Source organism: Schistocerca americana, chromosome 3, assembly GCF_021461395.2.
Source record: "Schistocerca americana isolate TAMUIC-IGC-003095 chromosome 3, iqSchAmer2.1, whole genome shotgun sequence".
In the NCBI taxonomy this organism is placed as follows: domain Eukaryota; kingdom Metazoa; phylum Arthropoda; class Insecta; order Orthoptera; family Acrididae; genus Schistocerca; species Schistocerca americana.
This window is the reverse complement of record NC_060121.1, coordinates 445,605,202-445,629,254: the sequence shown is the minus strand read 5'-3', so window position 1 is coordinate 445,629,254 and position 24,053 is coordinate 445,605,202. Positions and strand designations below refer to the sequence as shown.

General features: G+C 41.0%; 1 protein-coding gene across 4 annotated transcripts in view; it reads left to right on the top strand.

The window, feature by feature from the left end:
* The window catches only part of LOC124605623, a 134,428-nt gene that overhangs the window by 60,554 nt on the left and 49,821 nt on the right, over nt 1-24,053 (top strand). For all 4 annotated transcript variants that reach the window (XM_047137435.1, XM_047137434.1, XM_047137437.1 and 1 more), the window contains exon 2: nt 14,050-14,183. In XM_047137435.1, the coding sequence (XP_046993391.1) occupies nt 14,050-14,183 (134 nt within the window). The remainder of the gene's footprint in view (nt 1-14,049; nt 14,184-24,053) is intronic.

Sequence of the window (24,053 nt, the reverse complement as noted above, 5' to 3'; positions counted from 1 at the left end):
AAGCGTGTATTCGTCATCGACATACTGGCGTATCACCCGGCGTGATGGTATGGGGTGCCATTGGTTACACGTCTTGGTCACCTCTTGTTCGCATTGACGGCACTTTGAACAGTGGACGTTACATTTTAGATGTGTTACGACCCGTGGCTCTATCCTTCATTCGATCCCTGCAAAAACCCTACATTTCAGCAGGATAATGCACGACCGCATGTTGCAGGTCCTGTACGGGCATTTATGGATACAGAAAATGTTCGACTGCTGTCCTGGCCAGTACATTCTCCAGATCTCTCACCAATTGGAAACGTCTGGTCAATGGTGGCCGAGCAGTTGGCTCGTCACAATACGCCAGTCACTACTCTTGATGAACTGTGGTATCGTGTTGAAGCTGCATGTACACGCCATCCAAGCTATGTTTGATTCAATGCCCAGGCGTATCAAGGCCGTTATTACTGCCAGAGGTGGTTATTCTGGGTACTGATTTCTCAGGATCTATGCACTCAAATTGCGTGAAAATGTAATTACATGTCAGTTCTAGTATAATATCTTTTTCCAATGAATATCCGTTTATCATCTGCATTTCTTCCTGGTGTAGCAATTTTAATGGCCAGTAGTGTATTTTGAAGAAGAGAAAAGCGTTTGCGAACTTTGTCCCGCACACCTTCGCATCCGAACAAAAACAACGATGCATGAATCCATCAGAAGTCACCGGACTTTTAGTGTCACCTGTACGAGCCTACTACAAAATGACAGAGTTTTTGTACTTTCAACATTGCAGCCCAGTCAGCCTCGATTGCGGTAATGAAACCAACCTTTACCTAGGTTTCAGCTCAAATAATTGAGCCTTCTTCAGAAGATATACCTGAAACTATAATTTGTCTATGCCGGCCGGTGTGGGCGAGCGGTTCTAGGCGCTTCAGTCTGGAACCGCGCTTCTGCTACGGTCGCACGTTCGAATCCTGCCTCGGGCATGGATGTGTGTGATGTCCTTAGGTTAGTTAGGTTTAAGTAGTTCTAAGTTCTAGGCGACAGATGACCTCAGATGTTAAGTCCCATAGTGCTCAGAACCATTTGAACCATATAATTTATCTAAGAGGGCATGGTCTAGAAATAAAAGTAAAACAGCCTAGATGGGCGTAGTCACATTTTAAAAATGTGGTACATACTTACTAAGTCAACACCAAGACTTGACTTAAGCTCTGGCGTGCGCCTCGTCTCCATGGATGCCGTGCGGTGGGCCTCGGGAGCTCACATGAATCCAAGTAGGACTAGATAACGCGCTGCAAATCAACATGGCGGGGAACATTGCGCATGTCTGAGACCATGACTGCCAAAGACAAAAGACCGACGCAGTTATATCTTAAAACAAATAACTTATAGGAAGGTTGAGACTCTTAAACATAAAGCCTCTGCACCAGGTTATGACTAACATGTAAAAAACTATTAATGGATTTATGTAAGTTCGAACACACTACCCCGACTTACACGATTAGAAATATCGGCCCGTTCACAACGAATGCTGCATAACGCGCCCATCGTTATTAATGAAAGATGACATAGGACATAAAACAGCGAAACTGTAGTATGTAAACGCCATAATGCAATAGTCTCGGTTAACCTGTACACAGATGGTCGAGTGGGTGTTTTTATTAGTTGATGTACATATACTTCTCATTGCTGACACGCGCTGAATGAAGAATATTATCAAGATTAATTTTTATCTTATTACTAAAAATAACGCGTGAGGGAACGAGCAGCGCCACTTCATCGCCATGTAATAGCAGATGACCAGCATAGGTCAAATTATGTTTTACGTGTAAAATATATGGTAATTGCGTGAACGGACGTGCAACGCCCTTTCATCGCCCTTATACTCTATCAACCGACAGAGGTCAATTTCACTACGCTCTACAAAAGAGAATTATCGCCTCTTATATTAAAGGCTATTGTTAAATAGATATGATATGATAAAACGTGCTTGACCCGAAAAAGACACATAGGAAAATTTTATGGACACTTGACATGGGAAAAGGGCATGTTCTTCACAGGGAAGAATAAAAAGAAATAAAAGACAGCTACTAATATGCCCATGTGCATGCCATAAATGGACAAGGATGAAGTCGTCTCTGAATTGCAGCTACAAGTAAATGTAAAGGGAATTAAATCCCAAAAGCTTGAGACGGACCAGCTAAACTTCATCTTGTCACCTGAGGCTCCATTTCGCCCCTTACGGGCTGGTAACCACTTCTATGAATATGACTATTGTCTATGGTATAGATGCTGGCATCTTAATTCTTTAAAAACCATGTGTGCCACATTATGTAAGCACCATATGTGGAAAGACCACCTGATGGGAATAATATACCAAAATGTCACGTGCTCAAATGCATCCATGCTAGCCGATACCTTAAGGGATGTCTAAAATAAAGTACATCAAAAACCAACCATCTGTGTCACACCGCCACAGAAGTACTGCTCGGCTCCTGCCAACCAATCATTAACTGGTCATGATATTCTAAATAATGGCATAAAACATTCAAAAAAGTTCTTGTTTTTTAACTGAAGTTGATCATTAAGGAGGTTATCCTTATCAAAAAAAAAAAAAAAAAAAAAAAAAAAAAAAGCACTCCGTTATCAGGCCACGAGTGGCCCACCGGGACCATCCGACCGCCGTGTAATCCTCAGTGGAGGATGCGGTTAGGAGGGGCGTGGGGTCAGCAAACCGCTCCTTGGTCGTTATGATGGTATTCTTGACCGAAGCCGCTACTGTTTGGTCGAGTAGCTCCTCATTTGGCATCACGAGGCTGAGTGCACCCCGAAAAATGGCAACAGCGCATGGCGGCCTGGATGGTCATCCATCCAAGTGCCGACCACGCCCGCTTAACGTCAGTGATTTCACGGGAACCGGTGTATCCACTGCGGCAAGGCCGTTGCCACTTATCAAATACGCAGAAGATTCATTAACTCATCTATTTCATTTTCCGACATTTTCTTATATTGATGCAAGTTACCTTCTAAAATCCAGAGGGTTTGGTCCACCGGAACATTGGTGTATAGACTTGTTATATTGAAAGACACGAACTTGGCGTTTTTAGAGCACGTTACGTGTTCCAACCGATGTGCTAACTCCGTAGAATTTTTAACGGATTAATTCTTTGCAAACACAAAATTATCTTTTACTTTCTGATGCAGAAATCTAACTAACTTGTGGTAGGCACTCCCGGTACTATCTACTATCGGGCGGATCGGATGATTACATTTGTGAATCTTAAACTGACCTCTCATCTTAGGTGCTTTGGGATTCATATTGATAAGCTCGCGTGAGCTCCCGAGGCCCACCGCACGGCGTAGAGGTTGTATAGGCTCGGTCAGCTGTGGCCGAGTGGTTCTAGGGGCTTCAGTCCGGAACCGCGCTGCTGCCTATGGTCGTAGGTTCGAATCCTGCCTCGGGCATGGATGTGTGTGATGTCCATCGGTTAGTTAGGTTTAAATAGTTCTAAGTCTAGGGGACTGCTGACCTCAGATGTTAAGTCCCATAGTGCTTAGAGCCATTTGAACCAATTTAGACTTGGTCAAACAGGGAGTGGCGAGTGCGCATGGGCAGGGCCCGTAGCTCCTCGCGGCCACAGCGTCAGACATGTCATTTTAATTTATTACTACTTTACTGTCGACTCTACTCGCAACGCAGTTCGCAGACAGTATATACATATACTTGTGAATGTACCTGCAAAATTATATCATTGTACTGGTATGGCACATAGCTGAGGAGATACTTCACAGACATTTAGATGTGTAAAAAATTAGCTTTGACAGTTATACATTGTCTATTTGTCTTGCGGCAAATGCCCAGAGAAAATTCGTGTAGAACCGTTTTTGAGAACGAGAGCACTTAGTGACTTTCAACAAATGTTACATGTAATTTAAAACGTTTGCGAAACTTTTTCTTGCTGACATCACTCACGAAATGATGAAAGGAGAAAGAGTTTATCGCCAACTACATTTTCGTTCTTTATCAGTCAGACATCAGCTTTAGGCATTACATTTTAATTTTTTAGTTATTTACTACCGAATCTATTCCCAACAGCCGCCTGGTCTCCGGCGCCTTGTCACGGTCCGTGCGGCTGTCCCCTTTTGGTGAAAGAGATGTTTTAAAGCTCTTCGTTACTTTTGGCTGGAGGGGGGGGGGGGGGGGGGGTGACTTGACAATTTAATGTTACAATAACATAATTAACTTTTATTAGTAAAACAGAATAATAAAAACACAATTCATACAATATTTTTAGTTACTGTACAGAATAAAACTTTTTTTTCAACCAGACAGATTTTGTTTCTTATTCTCCTAGATACAAAACAGGTTTCTACATGTCCTTATTCACACTAGGACTTGATATTTATAGAAATATTTGGATTCTGATGAATAGATATTATAAAAATATCATTACCCGCTCTTGATATATCGAAAAAGGTATCAATATTTTTCTTTTTAATTCTTGGTCTTATTCTGAAGAAACACTTACTACTTCTATCAATCTCACAAATTCTAGAAACACAACCCTAATTTTCAGTCGGTCAAAACACAAGTCAGATTATAGTATACCTTAAAACCGAACTTTTGGTTGATGAAATGGGCCTGCAGATTTGCTTAACATGTACTTAAATTAAAACAACATTATTTAGATTGATACTTACAAATAAAGTTTGAAGTAAGTAAATTCAGTGCCACAGCTGATGTTTTTAATTGTTGTTGTTGTTGTGGTCTTCAGTCCTGAGACTGGTTTGATGCAGCTCTCCATGCTACTCTATCCTGTGCAAGCTTCTTCATCTCCCAGTACCTACTGCAACCTACATCCTTCTGAATCTGCTTAGTGTATTCATCTCTTGGTCTCCCTCTACGATTTTTACCTTCCACACTGCCCTCCAGTACCAAATTGGTGATCCCTTTATGCCTCAGAACATGTCCTACCAACCGATCCCTTCTTCTAGGCAAGTTGTGCCACAAACTCCTCTTCTCCCCAATTCTATTCAATACCTCCTCATTAGTTATGTGATCTACCCATTTAATCTTCAGCATTCTTCTGTAGCACCACATTTCGAAAGCTTCTATTCTCTTCTTGTCTAAACTATTTATCGTCCATGTTTCACTTCCATACATGGCTACACTCCATACAAATACTTTCAGAAACGACTTCCAGACACTTAAATCAACACTCGATGTTAACAAATTTCTCTTCTTCAGAAACGCTTTCCTTGCCATTGCCAGTCTACATTTTATATCCTCTGTACTTTGACCATCATCAGTTATTTTACTTCCCAAATAGCAAAACTCCTTTACTACTTTAAGTGTCCCATTTTCTAATCTAATTTCATCAGCATCACCTGATTTAATTTGACTACATTCCATTATCCTCGTTTTGCTTTTGTTGATGTTCATCTTATACCCTCCTTTCAAGATACTGTCCATTCCGTTCAACTGCTCTTCCAAGTCCTTTGCTGTCTCTGACAGAATTATAATGTCATCGGCAAACCTCAAAGTTTTTATTTCTTCTCCATGGATTTTAATACCTACTCTGAACTTTTCTTTTGTTTCCTTTACTGCTTGCTCAATATACAGATTGAATAGCATCGGGGAGAGGCTACAACCCTGTCTCACTCCCTTCCCAACCACTGCTTCCCTTTCATGCCCCTCAACTCTTACAACTGCCACCTGGTTTCTGTACAAATTGTAAATAGCCTTTCGCTCGCTGTATTTTACCCCTGCCACCTTCAGAATTTGAGAGTATTCCAGTCAACACTGTCAAAAGCTTTCTCTAAGTCCACAAATGCTAGAAACGTAGGTTTGCCTTTCCTTAATCTTTCTTCTAAGATAAGTCGTAGTTTCAGTATTGCCTCACGTGTTCCAACATTACTATGGAATCCAAACTGATCTTCACCAAGGCCAGCTTCTACCAGTTTTTCCATTCATCTGTAAAGAATTCGCGTAAGTATTTTGCAGCTATGAGTTATTAAACTGATAGCTCGGTAATTTTCACATCTGTCAACACCTGCTTTCTTTGGGATTGGAATTACTACATTCTTCTTGAAGTCTGAGGGAATTTTGCCTGTCTCATACATCTTACTCACCAGATGGTAGAGTTTTGTTAGGCCTGGCTCTCCCAAGACTGTCAGTAGTTCTAATGGAATGTTGTCTACTCCGGGGGCCTTGTTTTGACTTAGGTCTTTCAGTGCTCTGTCAAACTCTTCACGCAGTATCATATCTCCCATTTCATCTTCATCTACCTCATCTTCCATTTCCATAATATTGTCCTCAAGAACATTGCCCCTGTGTAGACCCTCTATATACTCCTTCCACCTTTCTGCTTTCCCTTCTTTGCTTAGAACTGGGTTTCCATATGAGCTCTTGATATTCATACAAGTGGTTCTCTTTTCTCCAAAGGTCTCTTTAATTTTCCTGTAGGCAGTATCTATCTTACCCCTCGTGAGATAAGCCTCTACATCCTTACATTTGTCCTCTAGCCATCCCTGCTTAGCCATTTTGCACTTCCTGTCGATCTCATTTTTGAGACGTTTGTATTCCTTTTTGCCTACTTCACTTACTGCATTTTTGTATTTTCTCCTTTCATCAAGTAAATTCAGTATTTCTTCTGTTACCCAAGGATTTCACCTAGACCTCGTCTTTTTACATACTTCATCCTCTGCTGCCTTCACTATTTCATTCCTCAAAGCTACCCATTCTTCTTCTACTGTATTTCTTTCCCCCATTCCTGTCAGTTGTTCCCTTATGCTCTCCCTGAAACTCTGTACAACCTCTGGTTCTTTCAGTTTATCCAGGTCCCATCTCCTTAAATTCCCACCTTTTTGCAGTTTCTTCAGTATTAATCTACAGTTCATAACCAATAGATTGTGGTCAGAATACCACATCTGCCCCTGGAAATGTCTTACAATTTAAAATCTGGTTCCTAAATCTCTGTCTTACCATTATATAATCTATCTGAAACCTTTTAGAATCTCCAGGGTTCTTCCATGTATACAACCTTCTTTCATGATTCTTGAACCAAGTGTTAGCTATGATTAAGTTATGCTCTGTGCAAAATTCTACCAGGCGGCTTCCTCTTTCATTTCTTAGCCCCAATCCATATTCACCTACTACGTTTCCTTCTCTTCCTTTTCCTACTGTCGAATTCCAGTCACCCATGACTATTAAATTATCAACTCCCTTGACTACCTGAATAATTTCTTTTATCTCATCATACATTTCCTTAATTTCTTCATCATATGCAGAGCTAGTTGGCATATAAACTTGTACTACTGTAGTAGGCGTGGGCTTCGTGTCTATCTTGGCCACAATAATGCGTTCACTATGCTGTTAGTAGTAGCTTACCTGCACTCCTATTTTCCTATTCATTATTAAACCTACTCCTGCATTACCCCTATTCGATTTTGTATTTATAACCCTATATTCACCTGACCAAATTTCTTGTTCCTCCTGCCACCAAACTTCACTAATTCCCACTATATCTAACTTTAACCTATCCATTTCCCTTTTTAAATTTTCTAACCTACCTGCCCGATTAAGGGATCTGACATTTAAGGAACAAAAAACCAACTGACAGTGTCACTAACTTTGAAAGTCACAATTTCCCTGTTTGAATGGTTTTGTACTAATCTAGCCAAACAAATCTTCAAATGATTTTTCTCATCTGTCGTCCACCCAGTAGTGTAGAACTGTTTTTGAAGTTCTTCCTTTATGCATCACATATTTTTTGGTATACTGTGTCATACATAGATTGTAATGCCTAGAATTTTGTGACTTTTCAGAGTTCTTAGTTTTCATGCTGTTTTAATATTGGAATCATTACTTAGTAACTTTCTTGCTTGAAATTTCATGGAAGATTAAAACTGTATGCCAGACTGAGACTCAAACTTGTGACCATAGCCTTTGTGGGCAAATGTCCTGCCAACTGGGCTACCCAAGCAGGATTTATGACCCGTGCTCACTGTAATGTCTAGAATTTTGGGACATTTTTTAAAATTCTTAGTTTTCGTGCTGCTTCATTCTCTATAATTTAGGTTTGACATTTAGAAATCGATACAGGTAAAAATCTAAGTCTGTCTACTTCTTTTCCATGTTCCCCACTCCTCCCACCTCACCCTGTTCCCCCACTTGAACCTGAGCCCACTGACAGGTTGTATATTTCTATAGTGCAGACAAATGTAAGTAATTTTGGATGAACCAAAGGATTAGTTGATTTGGGGTGTGCAAAATTAATGTGTCTTGTATAATGTACAAATCCATACAAAAAAAAAGAGGAAGTACTGGGAAAGGTGGCAATGTGGAAGGAATTAGGCACAAGTCTGAATAAACACAAATTGATTTATTCCATATGCTTATAAGCAAATAAATCATTGGTTAATATGTACAAGCACATATATATTGTGTATAGTTCAATTGATATATAAATACTTGCACTAACTTCCAGAGCTGACAGTTCTATGGCAGTTATTCCATTAAGAGACTAGTCAGTGTATTAGTGATTATTTGGTATCATTCTGGCAGATCATTTATTAAACTTCTCAGGTTTCACTTTTTTTCTTTTCCAGATTTTGGCTAGACAATTAGTGGTGCACAACAACAGTTAGTCAATATTTTCACTGAAACGGGCTTTTATAATGTTCTAAATGCTGCAATATACATAAAAATAACTGAAGAAATAATCTTCACAGCACCACAGTTCATCTAAAGATGGTATAATTCACCATAGTCTTCTACTTCACTATTAACATGAATTATGCACTCTCTTCGATTCCAACAATTTACCATGGCCAGTACTGATGCTGCAATGGTCTTAGCCATTGAAAAACAGTGTTAAACTCCAATATACAGTGCTCGCAAAATTTGTAGCAGTGGTAGATTCATTTACATAGTAGCTTATTTTAGCCTTTCTTGGGAGAGCTGACTCATGTAGTGGGATATGCTTCAGAACTAAAGTTATTGTGATTATCCATAATCTTGAAGAAAACTTAAGAGAGGTAAGGCACAGGGAATATAGGCAGAAAAATATGTACTGTGCAGAAATTCTTAGCAGCACTGTTGTCATCACATAATTGGGCTACACCTGAAAAGAAGCATGCAGAAACACATTTTACAAAGTGTTCCATGTGAATACATGCACTGTTTTGCACATAGATTAGTTGGTAGTACACTACCCATAAATATAAAGTAGTTGACTGTTGTAAATACTTAATAAGTTTCTGGTAGTATACAGTGTACAAAGAAAATTTGCTTTATTTAATGCAAACGCCACTTGTGAAATACTCTCCTTCCAGCACTTCTATCATTTTGTAGTGGCTATAATTTATGAATGAACATGTTAGTTTATCCCATTCATTGTCAATATTCATATCCATTATAGACTGAGTGCTGGATGCTGGACGCCAAGCTCTTTTTAGGTTGAAATATTTATCCCTGTTTATTTGTTTTTTTGATATCTTTGTTTCAGCTGACTACTTAATTATGCTGTTCGAGAAACTTACAATACTGGATCCATCATATTTCATTTCTTGGCTGCGTGTAAGGTATTGCTTGGTTATTTTAGTCAGGTGTATAAATGGTGCACTTTGAATCTCTGTTTGACTACTCTGATAGTTCGCACCAAGTAAGGAGAATCACATTTGCATGGACTGTGATAATCACTTGGCTTTCAATAACCAGGGTTGTCTTTAAAACTGCAAAGAAGACTTTGCATCTTAATTGAAGGAATGAAAGATGAAACCAATGTTTTTACATTAGTAAGTGGATGACACATTTGTGGTGTGTCTGCATGGAGCAAACAAACCATAATGAGTTCCTGGAACATTTGAACTCTATACCTCACAATATAAAATTGAGGATGGAACCTTTCCTTGACATGTTATTTAAGAGAAAAATGGTCAAATCCCTGTGTTGCAGTATGTATACACAGCCTGACAAAAAAGATGAAACACCCAGATGACATCCTCAGATGTTAGTGTATCTCTATACACATACACACAACATTGATGGGTATATAAATGATTAGAATTACAATTACAGGCTACCAAACTGTATTTGTGTTGTTTGTGTTTAATGTTATTATAAGGCTTGCTAAGGCCCAGAAAGGGCACGAATATTGTCAAATCTTGAGCGATCACTGTGAAATATGCAAAGGAGTCACTTACTGATTTGAGATAGTGTTAGTAACACCTGACACAGATTGAAAGGGGCATCATTGCAATTCTCCATTTGGCTGGCTGGTCAAGTCACACAATACCTAGATTTTTTGAGAAATTTTAATGTGACAGTAGCCAGATGTTGGACTACATGGGAACATGGGCATAGGCACACTCGTCATCAAGGTTCCAGTTGACAGCTTCTGACTGCAACAACAGAGAATCACTATATTGTGCACCAAGCACATTGTAACCCATTCACATCTCTGGCTGCCCTCCAAGACCTAGTAATAAACACCAAGCAAATTCTTCTGTGTCGTCCCACATCATGGGTTGGAGGCTAGCAGCAGCTGGTCTGGGGAATTACCATCTTATGCGCAGGCTGCCGTTAACACTGCAACGCAAACGGCTGTGTTTGGAGAGGTTCATTGATAAGGAAGTATGGACTGCTGATAAATGGCATCAAATTGTGTTGAGTGATGAATTGTGTCTGAACACTATCGCAAGTCACAGGTGACCATGGCACCAACCTGGGAAGACATCCCATTCTTCTGCTGTTTTGGAGAGGCACTGCAGTGTTACTCCTAATGACATGGTATAGGAGCCATGGGGTTTGACTCCAGGTCACAGTGGTAGTGACTGATGCAACTCTGATGGCACAACAGTATGTCACAGACATCCTGCATCCTCATGTGTTACTACTCATGTAGCACTATTGTGAAGCCATTTTTCAACAGTACAATGCTCTTCCACACATGACACTTGTTTATGTAAATTGTGAGCATGATGTTGAGTTAGTCCCATGGCCAACAAGATTACTAGGTGTATCCCCTATAGAACATGTACTGGACCAGCTTGAATATCAGCTCCATCCCAGAGCCAGTATCTTGGACATCAGAAACCAGTTACAACAGTTGTTGGCCAGCCTGCCTCCTGAGAGAATACAATGGCTTTCTGATGCCCATCCCTAGCAAACCAGTGCATGAATCTAGGTCAGAGGAAGTGCAACATAGTAGTGATAAGTAGGCTCATACTGCCTAGTTCTTTATAAATTTGACTTGACTTTGTAATCACTGAAATAACATCACATGTCCTCTGAACCCGTGAAGTTTCATTTTTTTTTCCTTCTCCCCTTATGAGTGCTTCATTTTTTCTGTAATACGGTGTAAAAAAACCTATGCTCACTGACATCATTGGCCACATCTTAAGTTATCGCTATCCATCACAAATAAATTCGATGCTAAAGACCATAGTCCATAGAGCTTGAACACTTTTAGGCAAGGGGAGCCTCACTGAAGAATTACAACACCTCTGAATAATGTCCAGAAGGAATGGGTACTCTGATCGTCATACTGGATGGGTATTGCAATCAAAAATCATGAACACCTGAGAAAGAGGTGGAGACATAGACAGAGGAAGAGAACCCAAGAATCTTTATCCACCTTATGCTGGCCCAATTTCCGGAAAGATTACTAGACTCCTACAGAAACATGGCATCAAGTGCATCTCACAACCATCAACTAAGACAAAAAGTCCTCTTTGTAATGTTAAATATGATCTAGATCTCCAAAAGTTATAGGTATTGCTTGTCTTATGTGGGGCAGACTATCAGAAATGTCAAAGAGAGATGCAAGGAACTTCAGCAACACAACTGACTAAAACAGCCAAGAAAATCAGCTATCCCTGCACACTGCCTCAAATATAATAATGAAATAAAATATGATGAGACCAGTTTTATGCTCTGAATGCTAAATTTCTTGAATAGCACAGTGAAGGCGTGTATCAAAAGAAGGATGTCAGGAGACCTAATAAATAGGGCTAGAGGTTTCAATTTACACAAGGGCTTGGGGTGTGGCACGCAATTTGTTAAGATCTCATTGGCTATCACAGCCACCAGAGCTGGGAAGCAGTGACAGAATTTGGATGTCTTAGAATGTGATTGTGTGCTCTGAAGAACAAAAGAACATCAAAGGGCGTAAGGGGTTCAGGAATTGAACTCAGCAGTCAATAATGGTGCAAGATCAACAATAGTTCAGTCTAATTGGGAATCCAGGCAGTGAGCACACATAACAGCAAATATCACAGTGCATGAAGAAGATGATAGGATTTATCATAGAAATATTGTGGTCGTGATAACCCACAAGAGAGTATTTTGGTTTACTGCATGTTATAAGTTTGATTAAATTGGAAGACAATAAAATAAATACAATAAGACTAAGCAATTTATACGGTAGACAGTAGTTTTAGCAGATCATGGAGAAGTAACTGTTATCAGCATGTGATGCATTTGAAAACACAACAGACTCATTTTTACTAAACTGGAAGGTGATGCACAGTTGTCCATGTACCTCATAGTGCAACACAATGCCTTGGAAAAGGCTCTGCATTGCAGACCATATCAAAATCAACACACTGATGGGACAAAACAAGAGACAAAGTGATGTTGTGAATATTGTTCATGTTAATCAAAGTGTCATCTCCAGACCGTGGAAAAAGTTCCAGAAAATGCATTCAGTAGCTGATTGACATTGTGAAGGCTGTCCATGCAAAACTACGGTAACTCAGGACTGGTATGTAATGATATCGGCATGGTGACACTCTACAAAGAGAGCAAATACTCTGTGCCACAAACTTCGAGAAGCCACAGCGGTTACTGTGAGTACCCAAACTGTGCGCAACAGACTTCAGGGGTTTGTACAGCTGAAGACCTCTCAAGACCCCCACCTCTCTGTCAGCATCACAAGAGTGTTTGTGTAAGATGGGCTAGAGCACATGAACATTGGATACAAGACCATGGGACCAAATTGCTGTTCACAAACAAAGCTTGAATAGGCTTGCATGCTGATGACAATGCTTTACACATGTGGAAGCTAAGGAGGGAATGCAATCATCCCTCAATGACTGTGGAACATCACCAAGAATCCAGTGGCTTGATCATATTCTGCGCAGGTATCATATATGGCCACTGCACACCACTTGGTCCAATTGAAGGGAACATGACTGCTGCATTGTATGCAAACAACTTTCTCTGAGCCATAGGGAATGGTTTTGCAGAGTATGTAGGGGAGGGGTTCATTCTATAGAATAACACCTGACCTCATAGTGCAAGCACAATGTGTTGGTGTCTGATAGGACATGGGATCTGAAGAATTGATTGGTCAGCTTGCTTAACAGGTATGAATTGTGCAGAAAAAGCATGGAGCTTTCTCAAAAGAGCAATTTCTAGTCATCAACATCCTGCATTAATGATTGAAGCTCTCAGGAATCCTCCATTGAGAAGTGGGACAATATTGCTCAAGAGGCCTGCAATGAGTTGCTAATGAGCAAGCCCCATTACCTTCAAGAGTGCCTGAGAGTTTGTGGAGGACCTAAACATTATTGAACAGTGCTTTGAACAAACCATTTTATGTTTTTTGATGTTGTGGGACATTGAAACGTTTTTATTTTTTCAAATAAAATGTTGTGGGACATTGAAATGTTTATATTTTTTCAAATAATGTTGTTGATGTCGTAATTGGTTCATAGAGAACATATAGTGTAGTTTTCCTTTGTGTAATATTCTGTATTATCAAAAAATACAGTATAAGATGCCTATCTCATTTCAAGATATGAGAACCGCTTTTCTTAGTGGCAAACATTGTCCTGACTTTCAGTATAGCAAGTAATGAATGTCAAGTGATATCATTATTTCTTAAGTACCTGAAAGAAAATTTGTACAATGTCATAGAGACACTGTTGTTTCTGAAATAAAACTAGGAGTGAATGACAGAAACAGAAATTCTGACACCTTTATATAATGTGAAAAACAGTGTTACTCTACAGTTTTGGATCCACTGGTAATATGATTATTTATTCTTTAATGTATAGAGTCGCAGATGCATCCTAAATTTGAGCGGAAGATGGCGAAAGTGGGTGATACTGTAGAGCTGAAATGCCATCCACATTGGAAAAATGGTCTTAGTAGTGGATTCAAGAAGCACAAAGCTACGTGGATATTCCAGGTAAATGGGAAAAAATTATGTTGACTATATAAAATAAAACTTTATTTCTTTAGATCTGCCAGTAACTGAAATCAATGCATGGAAAGAATTAAGCAACAACTCATACATCAAGTAGCAGATAGGCATGCAAAAAAGTAACTGAACATAGTACCTTGGCTTTTGACCATGTGTATTTGTCTGTGTGCACATACTGGGTGATCAAAAAGTCAGTATAAATTTGAAAACTTAATAAACCACGGAATAATGTAGATAGAGAGGTACAAATTGACACACATGCTTGGAATGACATGGGGTTTTATTAGAACCAAAAAAATACAAAAGTTCAAAAATGTGTGACAGATGGCACTGGACAGCAAAATGTCAGTGACTGCACATGACAATCGTGAATAAAAGGAGCTGTAATGAGAGAGAGAATCAGATGCACCAGCAGTCACAGCATGTTGAAATTACCTGAAAAGGCGCTTTTAGTGAAGCTGTGTTATCAGAAAGGGGAATGTGCTAGTTAAGCGTTACGATCCTATCGCCATAGGAAGGGGATTTGAATGGGTAAAGGTCCGTTGACAAAAGCAGCTGTGGCAAGAATGATTTCGAAGTTCAAACCCACGGGTTGTTTCGACGATAGACCCCATAGTGGCCGACCGAGCACAAGGCGTAATGCTGCTGAGACAGTTCAGGAAGAAATGGAGACTGTAGCGGGTTCGTCTATGCACGGGGAAGTCAGTGCTCGTGCAGTCACACATTGCACCGGCATTCCGTACACTACTATTTTGTTGGCACTTAGGCGTACCCTCTGATGCTATCCGTACAAAATCCATCGGCATCATGAACTGTTACCTGGTGATATAGTGAAGCGGAGGGCATTTGTGGTGTGGGAGTTTCAAAAGATGGCGGAAGATGACGACTGGTTGAGCAATGTGTTGTGGACCGATGATGCTCATTTCACACTCCGAGGATCTGTCAACACCCACAACTGCAGAATTTGGGCTACCGAAAATCGTAGAACTGTCTTGGAAGCTCCATTGCATGACAAGAGAGTCATGGTATGGGTTGGATTTACCACATCTACTGTCATCGGGCCTTTTTTCTTCGAGGAAATGCTTGATTCTGGTTTTGTAACTGGTACCGTGATGGGTGAGAGGTACGCCGATATGTTACAGAAGCGCATCATTCCCAGCCTGATTGTTAAACACCTGCTGGAATGTACGATGTTTATGCAGGATGGCGCTCTGCCCCATATTACTAGATGCTTGAAAGATCTCTTGCGCACGTCGTTTGGTGATGATCGTGTGCTCTGCCACCACTTTCGTCATGCTTGGCGTCCCAGGTCCCCAGACCTCAGTCCATGCGATTATTGGCTTTGGGGTTACCTGAAGTCACAAGTGTATCGTGATCGACCAACATCTCTAGGGATGCTGGAAGACAACATCCGACACCAATGCCTCACCATAACTCCGGACATGCTTTACAGTGCTGTTTACAACATTATTCCTCAACTACAGCTATTGTTGAGGAATGATGGTGGACATATTGAGCATTTCCTGTAAAGAACATCATCTTTGCTTTGTCTTACTTTGTTATGCTAATTATTGCTATTCTGATCAGATGAAGTGCCATCTGTCGGCCATTTCTTGAACTTTTGTATTTTTTTGGTTCTAATAAAAACCCCATGTCATTCCAAGCATGTGTGTCAGTTTGTACCTCTCTATCTACATTATTCCGTGATTTATTCAGTTTTTAAATTTATACTGACTTTTTGATCAACCAGTACATCTGAAATGAATGTTAGTTAGTATCTTCTCTTGCAGATCTTCTCCTGCATTAATTACTTATGTGGATGTTTTATGTAATGGTTGGCTGAAACGTCCCTTATAGGCTCAGCTACCAAAATTATAATGGTTCTATGCTAGACTGTCTTACCATCATCTAAATAGGTAGGTGTTGTAGACAGCTTTCAAGCTGCATGAAGCATCATCCACAGCTATATAGACATAATGATAATAACTCCATATGGTTCAATGGCCTGGTGCAGATCTTTTGATTGGAAACTATTTAGTCAACTTGCATGTCCCTAATGTACCTCAGCAGTCCTATTGTCGAAAAGAGATATACCGTTAAACATTACTATTGTTACATGATTTTTTATAGTATGGCTTAGCAGTATTTTTAATTTATACACATTAGGATTGTACCACCTAGCTATTTTTTTAATGTTCTTTATACACTACTGGCCATTAAAATTGCTACATCATGAAGATGACGTGCTACAGACGTGAAATTTAACTGACAGGAAGAAGATGCTGTGATATGCGAATGATTAGCTTTTCAGAGCATTCACACAAGGTTGGCACCGGTGGCCACACCTACAACGTGCTGACATGAGGAAAGTTTCCAACCGATTTCTCATAGACAAACAGCAGTTGACCGGCATTGCCTGGTGAATCGTCGTTGTAATGCCTCGTGTAAGGAGGAGAAATGCATACCATCATGTTTCCGACTTTGATAAAGGTCGATTGTAGGCTATCACGATTGCAGTTTGTCGTATCACAACAGTGCTGCTTGTGTTGGTCGAGATCCAATGACTGTTAGCAGAATATGGAATCAGTGGGTTCAGGAGGGTAATACGGAACACTGTGCTGGATCCCAATGGCCTCGTATCACTAGCAGTCGAGATGACAGGCATCTTATCCGCATGGCTGTAACAGATCGTGCAGCCACATCTCGATCCCTCAGTCAACAGATGAGGACATTTGCAAGACAACAACCAACTGCATGAACCGTTTGACAACGTTTGCAGCAGCATGGACTATCAGCTCGGAGACCATGGCTGTGGTTACCCTTGACGCTGCATCACAGACAGGAGCACCTGCGATGGTGTACTCAACAACAGACCTGGGTGCACAAATTGCAAAACGTCATTTTTTCGGATGAATTCAGGTTCTGTTTACAGCATCATGATGGTCGCATCCATGTTTGGCAACATTGCAGTGAACGCACATTGGAAGCGTGTATTCGTCATCGCCATACTGGCGTATCACCCAGCGTGATGGTATGGGGTGCCATTGGTTACACGTCTCGGTCACCTCTTGTTTGCATTGACGGCACTTTGAATAGTGGACGTTACATTTCAGATGTGTTACGACCCGTGGCTCTACCCTTCATTCAAACCCTGCGAAACCCTACATTTCAGCAGGATAATGCACAATCACATGTTGCAGGTCCTGTACGGGCCTTTTTGGATACAGAAAATGTTTGACTGCTGCCCGGTACAACAAAAAGACTGTCGGAAAGTTATCTTTTGCTCAACAAGAATTTCATAAAAAATAGACAACATGACCACACTCTCTGGCAGCTGGAGCCAGACTGCGAGCAGCAGTGCATTATGGAAGAGGCAAGGGGGTAAGGAGGAGGCTGCGTTGGGGAGTTGGAATGATAGTAGGGTAGGGGTAGGGGATGGTGAGGTGCTGCTGGGAGCATGCAAGTACTAGGTGGAGACTAGGGCAGCTAGGTGCAGTTGGGAGATAACACCGAGGGTGGGCAAAAGAAGAAGGGGGTAGCAGAAAAGGAGAGAAGTAAAAGGACTTGGTGCATTCGTGGAATACAGGACTGTGTAGTGCTGCAGTGGGAACAGGGAATGGGCTAGATGGGTAAGGACAATGACTAACTAAGGTTGAGGACGGGAGATTTACAGCAACATAGGATATATTGCAGGGAGAGTTACCACCTGCGCAATTCAGAAAAGCTGGTGTTGGTGGGAAGGATCCAGATGGCACAGGCTGTGAAGCAGTCATTGAAATGAGGAACGTTGTGTTGGGCGGTTTGCTTGGCAACAGGGTGATCCAGCTGTTTCTTCGCCACAGTTTCTTGGTGGCCATTCATGCAGACAGACAGCTTATTGGTTGTTATTCCCATGTAGAATGCAGCACAGGGTTGCAGCTTAGCTTGTAGATCACATGACTGGTTTTACAGGTAGCGCTGCCATTGATGGGATAGGTGATGTTTGTGACCGGATTGGAGAAAATGGTGGTGGGAGAATATATGGGACAGGTCCTGCATCTATGTCTATTACAGGGATATAAGCCATGAGGCAAGGGGCTGGGATCAGATGTTGTGTAGCTATGGCTGAGGCTGTTATGTAGGTTTGATGGGCAGAGGAATGCCACTGTGGGAGGGGTGGGAAGGATAGTGGGTAGGACATTTCTCATTTCAGGGCATGACAAGAGGTAGGAGAGACACTGACAGAGAATGTAAGTCAGTTACTCCAGTCCTGGGTGGTACTGAGTCATAAGGGGAGTGCTCCTCCATGGCTGGACAGAGAGTGTTTTGTGGAAGTTAGGTGACTGGAAAGATAAGGCATGGGAGATCTGTTTTTGTTCAAGGTTGGGGGGGATTACGATCTGTAAAAGCTTCAGTGAGACCGACCCTTGGTATATTTCAAGAGGGACCACTCGTCACTACAGATGTGATGGCCACAGGTAGCTAGGCAGTGTGGAAGAGATTCTTGATATGGAATGGCTGTCAGCTGTCGAAGTGGAGGTATTACTGGTGGTTGGTAGGTGTGATATGGGCAGAGGTATTAATATAGCCATCTTTAAGGTGGAAGTCAATATGAGGAAGGTTGCTTGATGGGTTGAGTCGGACATGTGTAACAAATGGGGAAGAAGGTGTTGAGGTTGTGGAGGAATGCGGATAGAGTATCTTCACCCTTGATCAAGATCACGAAGACGTCATCAATGAATCTGGACCAGAAGATGGGTTTGGGATTCTGGGTTTTCAGGAAGGATTCCTCTAGATGGTCCATGAATAGATGAGCATAGGATAGTGCTACGCAGGTGCCCATAGCTGTACCCTAGGACAATGTTGGTGAGGGCTAAGGATTGGTGGAATCTGAACAGATGGAAGTCACTGTGGAAGGAAGGGTGCCAGCCAGAGATGGGTAAGGTCATTTGGGGGGATTCCATGAGCCAAGTAACAATGCAAGAACAGTATGTGGGACTGGATTATGGCTAGGGCTTTTAATATTCTGTTCATCTCACATTTAAGTAATGAGATTAACAGATCAATCATGCACTCCTTGAAGTATTTTTTGGGTGAACAGTATACAGACATTTCAATCACTTTGCAAATAGGGACCTGGATAGGAGAAGCATCAGATTTCTTTCCACATTTAAATGTTTACTATCTGTCACTCTGGTTTTAAGGGACATTGTCCTTTAACTAATATAGCTACACTACCAACTTTCTTCATGTGAGACCTATAGCAACCAGTTTTGGGTGTATAGCCAGCCATCTGAGATATATAAGATGTAGTCCTCTTTCTTAAGCCAGTGTTCATTCGGACACAGTATTTCACATTGTATTTTGTCCAACAATATTACAATTCAGAGAGTTTTTCTTAGAGCCTGTAAGTGCAAAGAATGAAAAATTTCGGATAGATCAATTATGGTTTGATGAGATAGATCACAACTCACGACATAGAGGAGGCATCGAGTGACATACAGGCACAGTGAAAAAGAGTGCTAGATGTTATTCAACTATCAGTCTAAGCCCTTCATCAGATGTAGACAGCAAAACTCACACACATTCACACAAACATGACTCACACACACATGACCATTATCGTCTCTGGGTACTAAGGCATGACTGTGATTGTGTCTGAGATTTTTCTAGGGTGGGTAAGGAGGTGTGTGATAGTAGGGGGTGGGATAGCAAGGGTTCTGGCTGTGAGAATACTCAGTGATGTCTAGGGGCAGGATAGTGGGCTGCTAGGTGCAGCATCAGGAGGGTAGATGTGGGGGGCAGGATGTGGGGGGGAGGAGGGGGGGGAAGGTTAGGAATCGTGAGAGAGCGCACTCAGCCTTAACACTTAATCTGAAAAGTATTGGCAGTTTCATTATTAACAACAGTTTAATATTATTGTTCATTAATTTAATTCTTGCAGTTTATTTACTGTTTCACTAGGCACTTCATTTTCTACTATTTGTTTTGCAGACTTTTAGATACAAACTATGGATTGCATGACTGCTATTATTTATGAAAAGTTTAATTATTTTTTCATAATCTGTGTTCACTGCACCAATTTCTTGCTTCACCTGAGGCTGCTGCAATAAATCATAGTGATGTAGGGCTGTTTAGTGGAGCAACAGTATGGTGTGTCAAGTGCCTCAAACTAACATTTTGTTTTTGATAATATCATTTGAATGATCAACTGACATAATGTTGACATACAAAGTACTTACAAAATTCCATTTCCAAAATAGAAGTTGCTATGTTGTTCTACATTCTTCTTTTATTTGTCATTAAAGTGTAATTGTCGAGTTTCAATGAAATGGTTAAAACGTGTTGGAATGGAACAGTATGCACATTTGAAAAGGGCAACATATGGAAATGTTACATCAGTTTTGATGTATCTTCACTCCAGAAGTCCAGTATAAAAAGCCACAGTCATCACATTATCAAAGGATGCAACATGAACATCAACTTTGTAACCAGACCTTTGCAAAGCATGGGTTAACATAGATCTGTATGTCAATGCAGAAAAATGGTTACTGGTCACAGAGTGAAGCTGGATGATGAAATGCAGTCATGTAACATTACCTGTACTTTGTCAGTTTACTAGTACACAAAATCAACAAGATATCTGGAATAGAATTTGTACCATCTAAAAACAAATGTACTTCAAGAGATTGGCAGTATTTGATTGTCTTCAGTGGCGCTGTCTTTAACATGGTACCTTGTTGGGAAAAAGTCTTTGTTGTGATTACAGTTCTTCAATAAGATTGCAGTCTTTGTGTCCTGACCAAGAATGCAAAGTAATAGACATCTGTCACCAACATTTTCACCAACAACTGAATATAAAAAAGCTTTTTCATATGCTCTCTAGTAATTTTTCATTTTTACTCACTTCAATATGAACATTCTGTGGAGACACTGCTGCCAGTTTCACTGTAACCTGTGGAACAATGTCCCATATATTTCCTGCAAACAACTGTAAAGCTTAAATAAAAAATTGTTTTGATCACAAAGGTTTTTTGAACAAGATCACCAATTTTGGCAATGCAATACCCATCTTCATAAGCTGTATTTGGCTGCATTGCAACAAGTTATCATTATGAGAAATACACAAAACTGTATTTGGCTGCATTGCAACAAGTTACCATTATGAGAAATAACACAAGTTTATGATTTGTTGCAATGCAGCAGGATGAGAGATTCTGAAGATGGCTACTGCATAGCCAAAATCGGTAATAATGTTAAAAAAAATTGTGATTAAGACAATTACATTAAAAATTATGTAATACATATGATTACCCATGAGATGATTATTTTATGTCAAATTTTACTAAGTGTAATGTTTGTTTGCTAATACACCATTCCTAGGCACAGTCACATTTGTTTGCGGCCCTATGAACAGATTGTACACTAGCAGCTGTTGGTTTTCCCTCGGTGTGACAGTGTTGATGAAGACCATAGTTCATAGAAAAATGGGCTCTGATCATTAGCACACATACCTTATGTTTTCATTTTTAATGCACATGTCCACATCTGCCACAAATGTTTCTGCTGCCTGTGTAATAATATGGTCTTTTTCAATGTCTTTGCAAGCCATGACCACAGTGATATGCCTGGATGAAATGTTCTAGTCTTCTTTGAATGCACAAAATCCAAAGAAGCTTTAAAACTGTCCAGAGAAACTGTGCTAACAAACTCCAGAATCCATACTGGAATATGTCAACACCGGATTATGGATGCATTGTGCTTAGGGACTCTTTTTAAAACTTTCATTTTCAGATTTTGTGTCCCTTGAAGTAATCTTGTCTTTTATGCATCTCACAATCTGAAATTACCTTGAATTGAGTTTTTGAAAGAATTCAGCTGTACTGATTTATTAATTTCTTATAATAATTGTAACCACAGTTATAGTAACCCACATAAATATTGTCCAATATTCTCATCAGTACTCCATACCACATTAGTTCACTTTATTTTTGGGGGTGAAGGTATATTTTCACCCTGACTTGTAGTTCCTTCAGTTGCTGGATATATTTCAGGTATGTTGAAACTCCCGTACTCATGTGCTGGTTACTTTGTCAGACTCACTCAAACAGCTCATCATTCACACTAATCACACCCAGTGAGTAAACTTGATGTACCTTGTCACACAGGAGCTCAAATACGTGCACAGGATTAGTTTGCTTTTGCCTACTTATGTCTGAAATTTTTATGTACACCTCTTTACCAAGGCTAGTATCTGCACACATATGACAGGTAAAACACTCATAATTAATAAAATATTCTGGGATATTATGCCGTGGTCTAAGGGATTTAACTTCAAAACCCAACATTTTGTCCCCATCTGCGGACATTTTCAACAGGAACTTCCTGGCTGATTAAAACTGTGTGCCCGACCGAGACTCGAACTCGGGACCTTTGCCTTTCGCGGGCAAGTGCTCTACCAACTGAGCTACTGAAGCACGACTCACGCCCGGTACTCACAGCTGTACTTCTGCCAGTACCTCGTCTCCTACCTTCCAAACTTTACAGAAGCTCTCCTGCGAACCTAGCAGAACTAGCACTCCTGAAAGAAAGGATATTGCGGAGACATGGCTTAGCCACAGCCTGGGGGATGTTTCCAGAATGAGATTTTCACTCTGCAGTGGAGTGTGCGCTGATATGAAACTTCCTGGCAGATTAAAACTGTGTGCCCGACTGAGACTCGAACTCGGGACCTTTGCCTTTCGCGGGCAAGTGCTCTACCAACTGAGCAACCGAAGCACGACTCACGCGCGGTACTCACTGCTTTACTTTTGCCAGTACCTCGTCTCCTACCTTCCTTCCGGTCGGACACACAGTTTTAATCTGCCAGGAAGTTTCATATCAGCGCACACTCCGCTGCAGAGGGAAAATCTCATTCTGCAAACATCCCCCAGGCTGTGGCTAAGCCATGTCTCCGCAATATCCTTTCTTTCAGGAGTGCTAGTTCTGCTAGGTTCGCAGGAGAGCTTCTGTAAAGTTTGGAAGGTAGGAGACGAGGTACTGGCAGAAGTAAAGCTGTGAGCACCGGGCGTGAGTCGTGCTTCAGTAGCTCAGTTGGTAGAGCACTTGCCCGCGAAAGGCAAAGGTCCCGAGTTCGAGTCTCGGTCGGGCACACAGTTTTAATCTGCCAGGAAGTTTCATATCAGCGCAAACTCCACTGCAGAGTGAAAATCTCCTTCTGGAAACATCCCCCAGGCTGTGGCTAAGCCATGTCTCCGCAATATCCTTTCTTTCAGGAGTGCTAGTTCTGCTAGGTTCGCAGGAGAGCTTCTGTAAAGTTTGGAAGGTAGGAGACGAGGTACTGGCAGAAGTAAAGCTGTGAGTACCGGGCGTGAGTCGTGCTTCGGTAGCTCAGTTGGTAGAGCACTTGCCCGCGAAAGGTAAAGGTCCCGAGTTCGAGTCTCGGTCGGGCACACAGTTTTAATCTGCCAGGAAGTTTCATATCAGCGCACACTCCGCTGCAGAGTGAAAATCTCATTCTGGAATTTTCAACAGGGTTTGCAGCTTTATTGAATGTCCAATTCACACTCTGGCTTGCTACTGACTACAGCAAAATTCTGCTTCCTCAAGCTTCCACACAGTGGCGTGATGTCACGTTTAGAATATGCAAGTGCAACTGGCTGTTGTCAAAAGCCATTGTCCGCTGTTACTACAGAAGACTGGTACACATCTTCTTCAGTACCAGAATCCAAATTTCATTCAATTTCACGCCCTCCTCCTTCCTATTAAAATTCCTAGGGTATTCCACAATCTCTATGGCCACTCTGTACAGCCTTTCATGGTATCCGTTTGTGGCTGCCAGTACTTGGGTCCTATCAAAATGAATGTGGTGGTCTC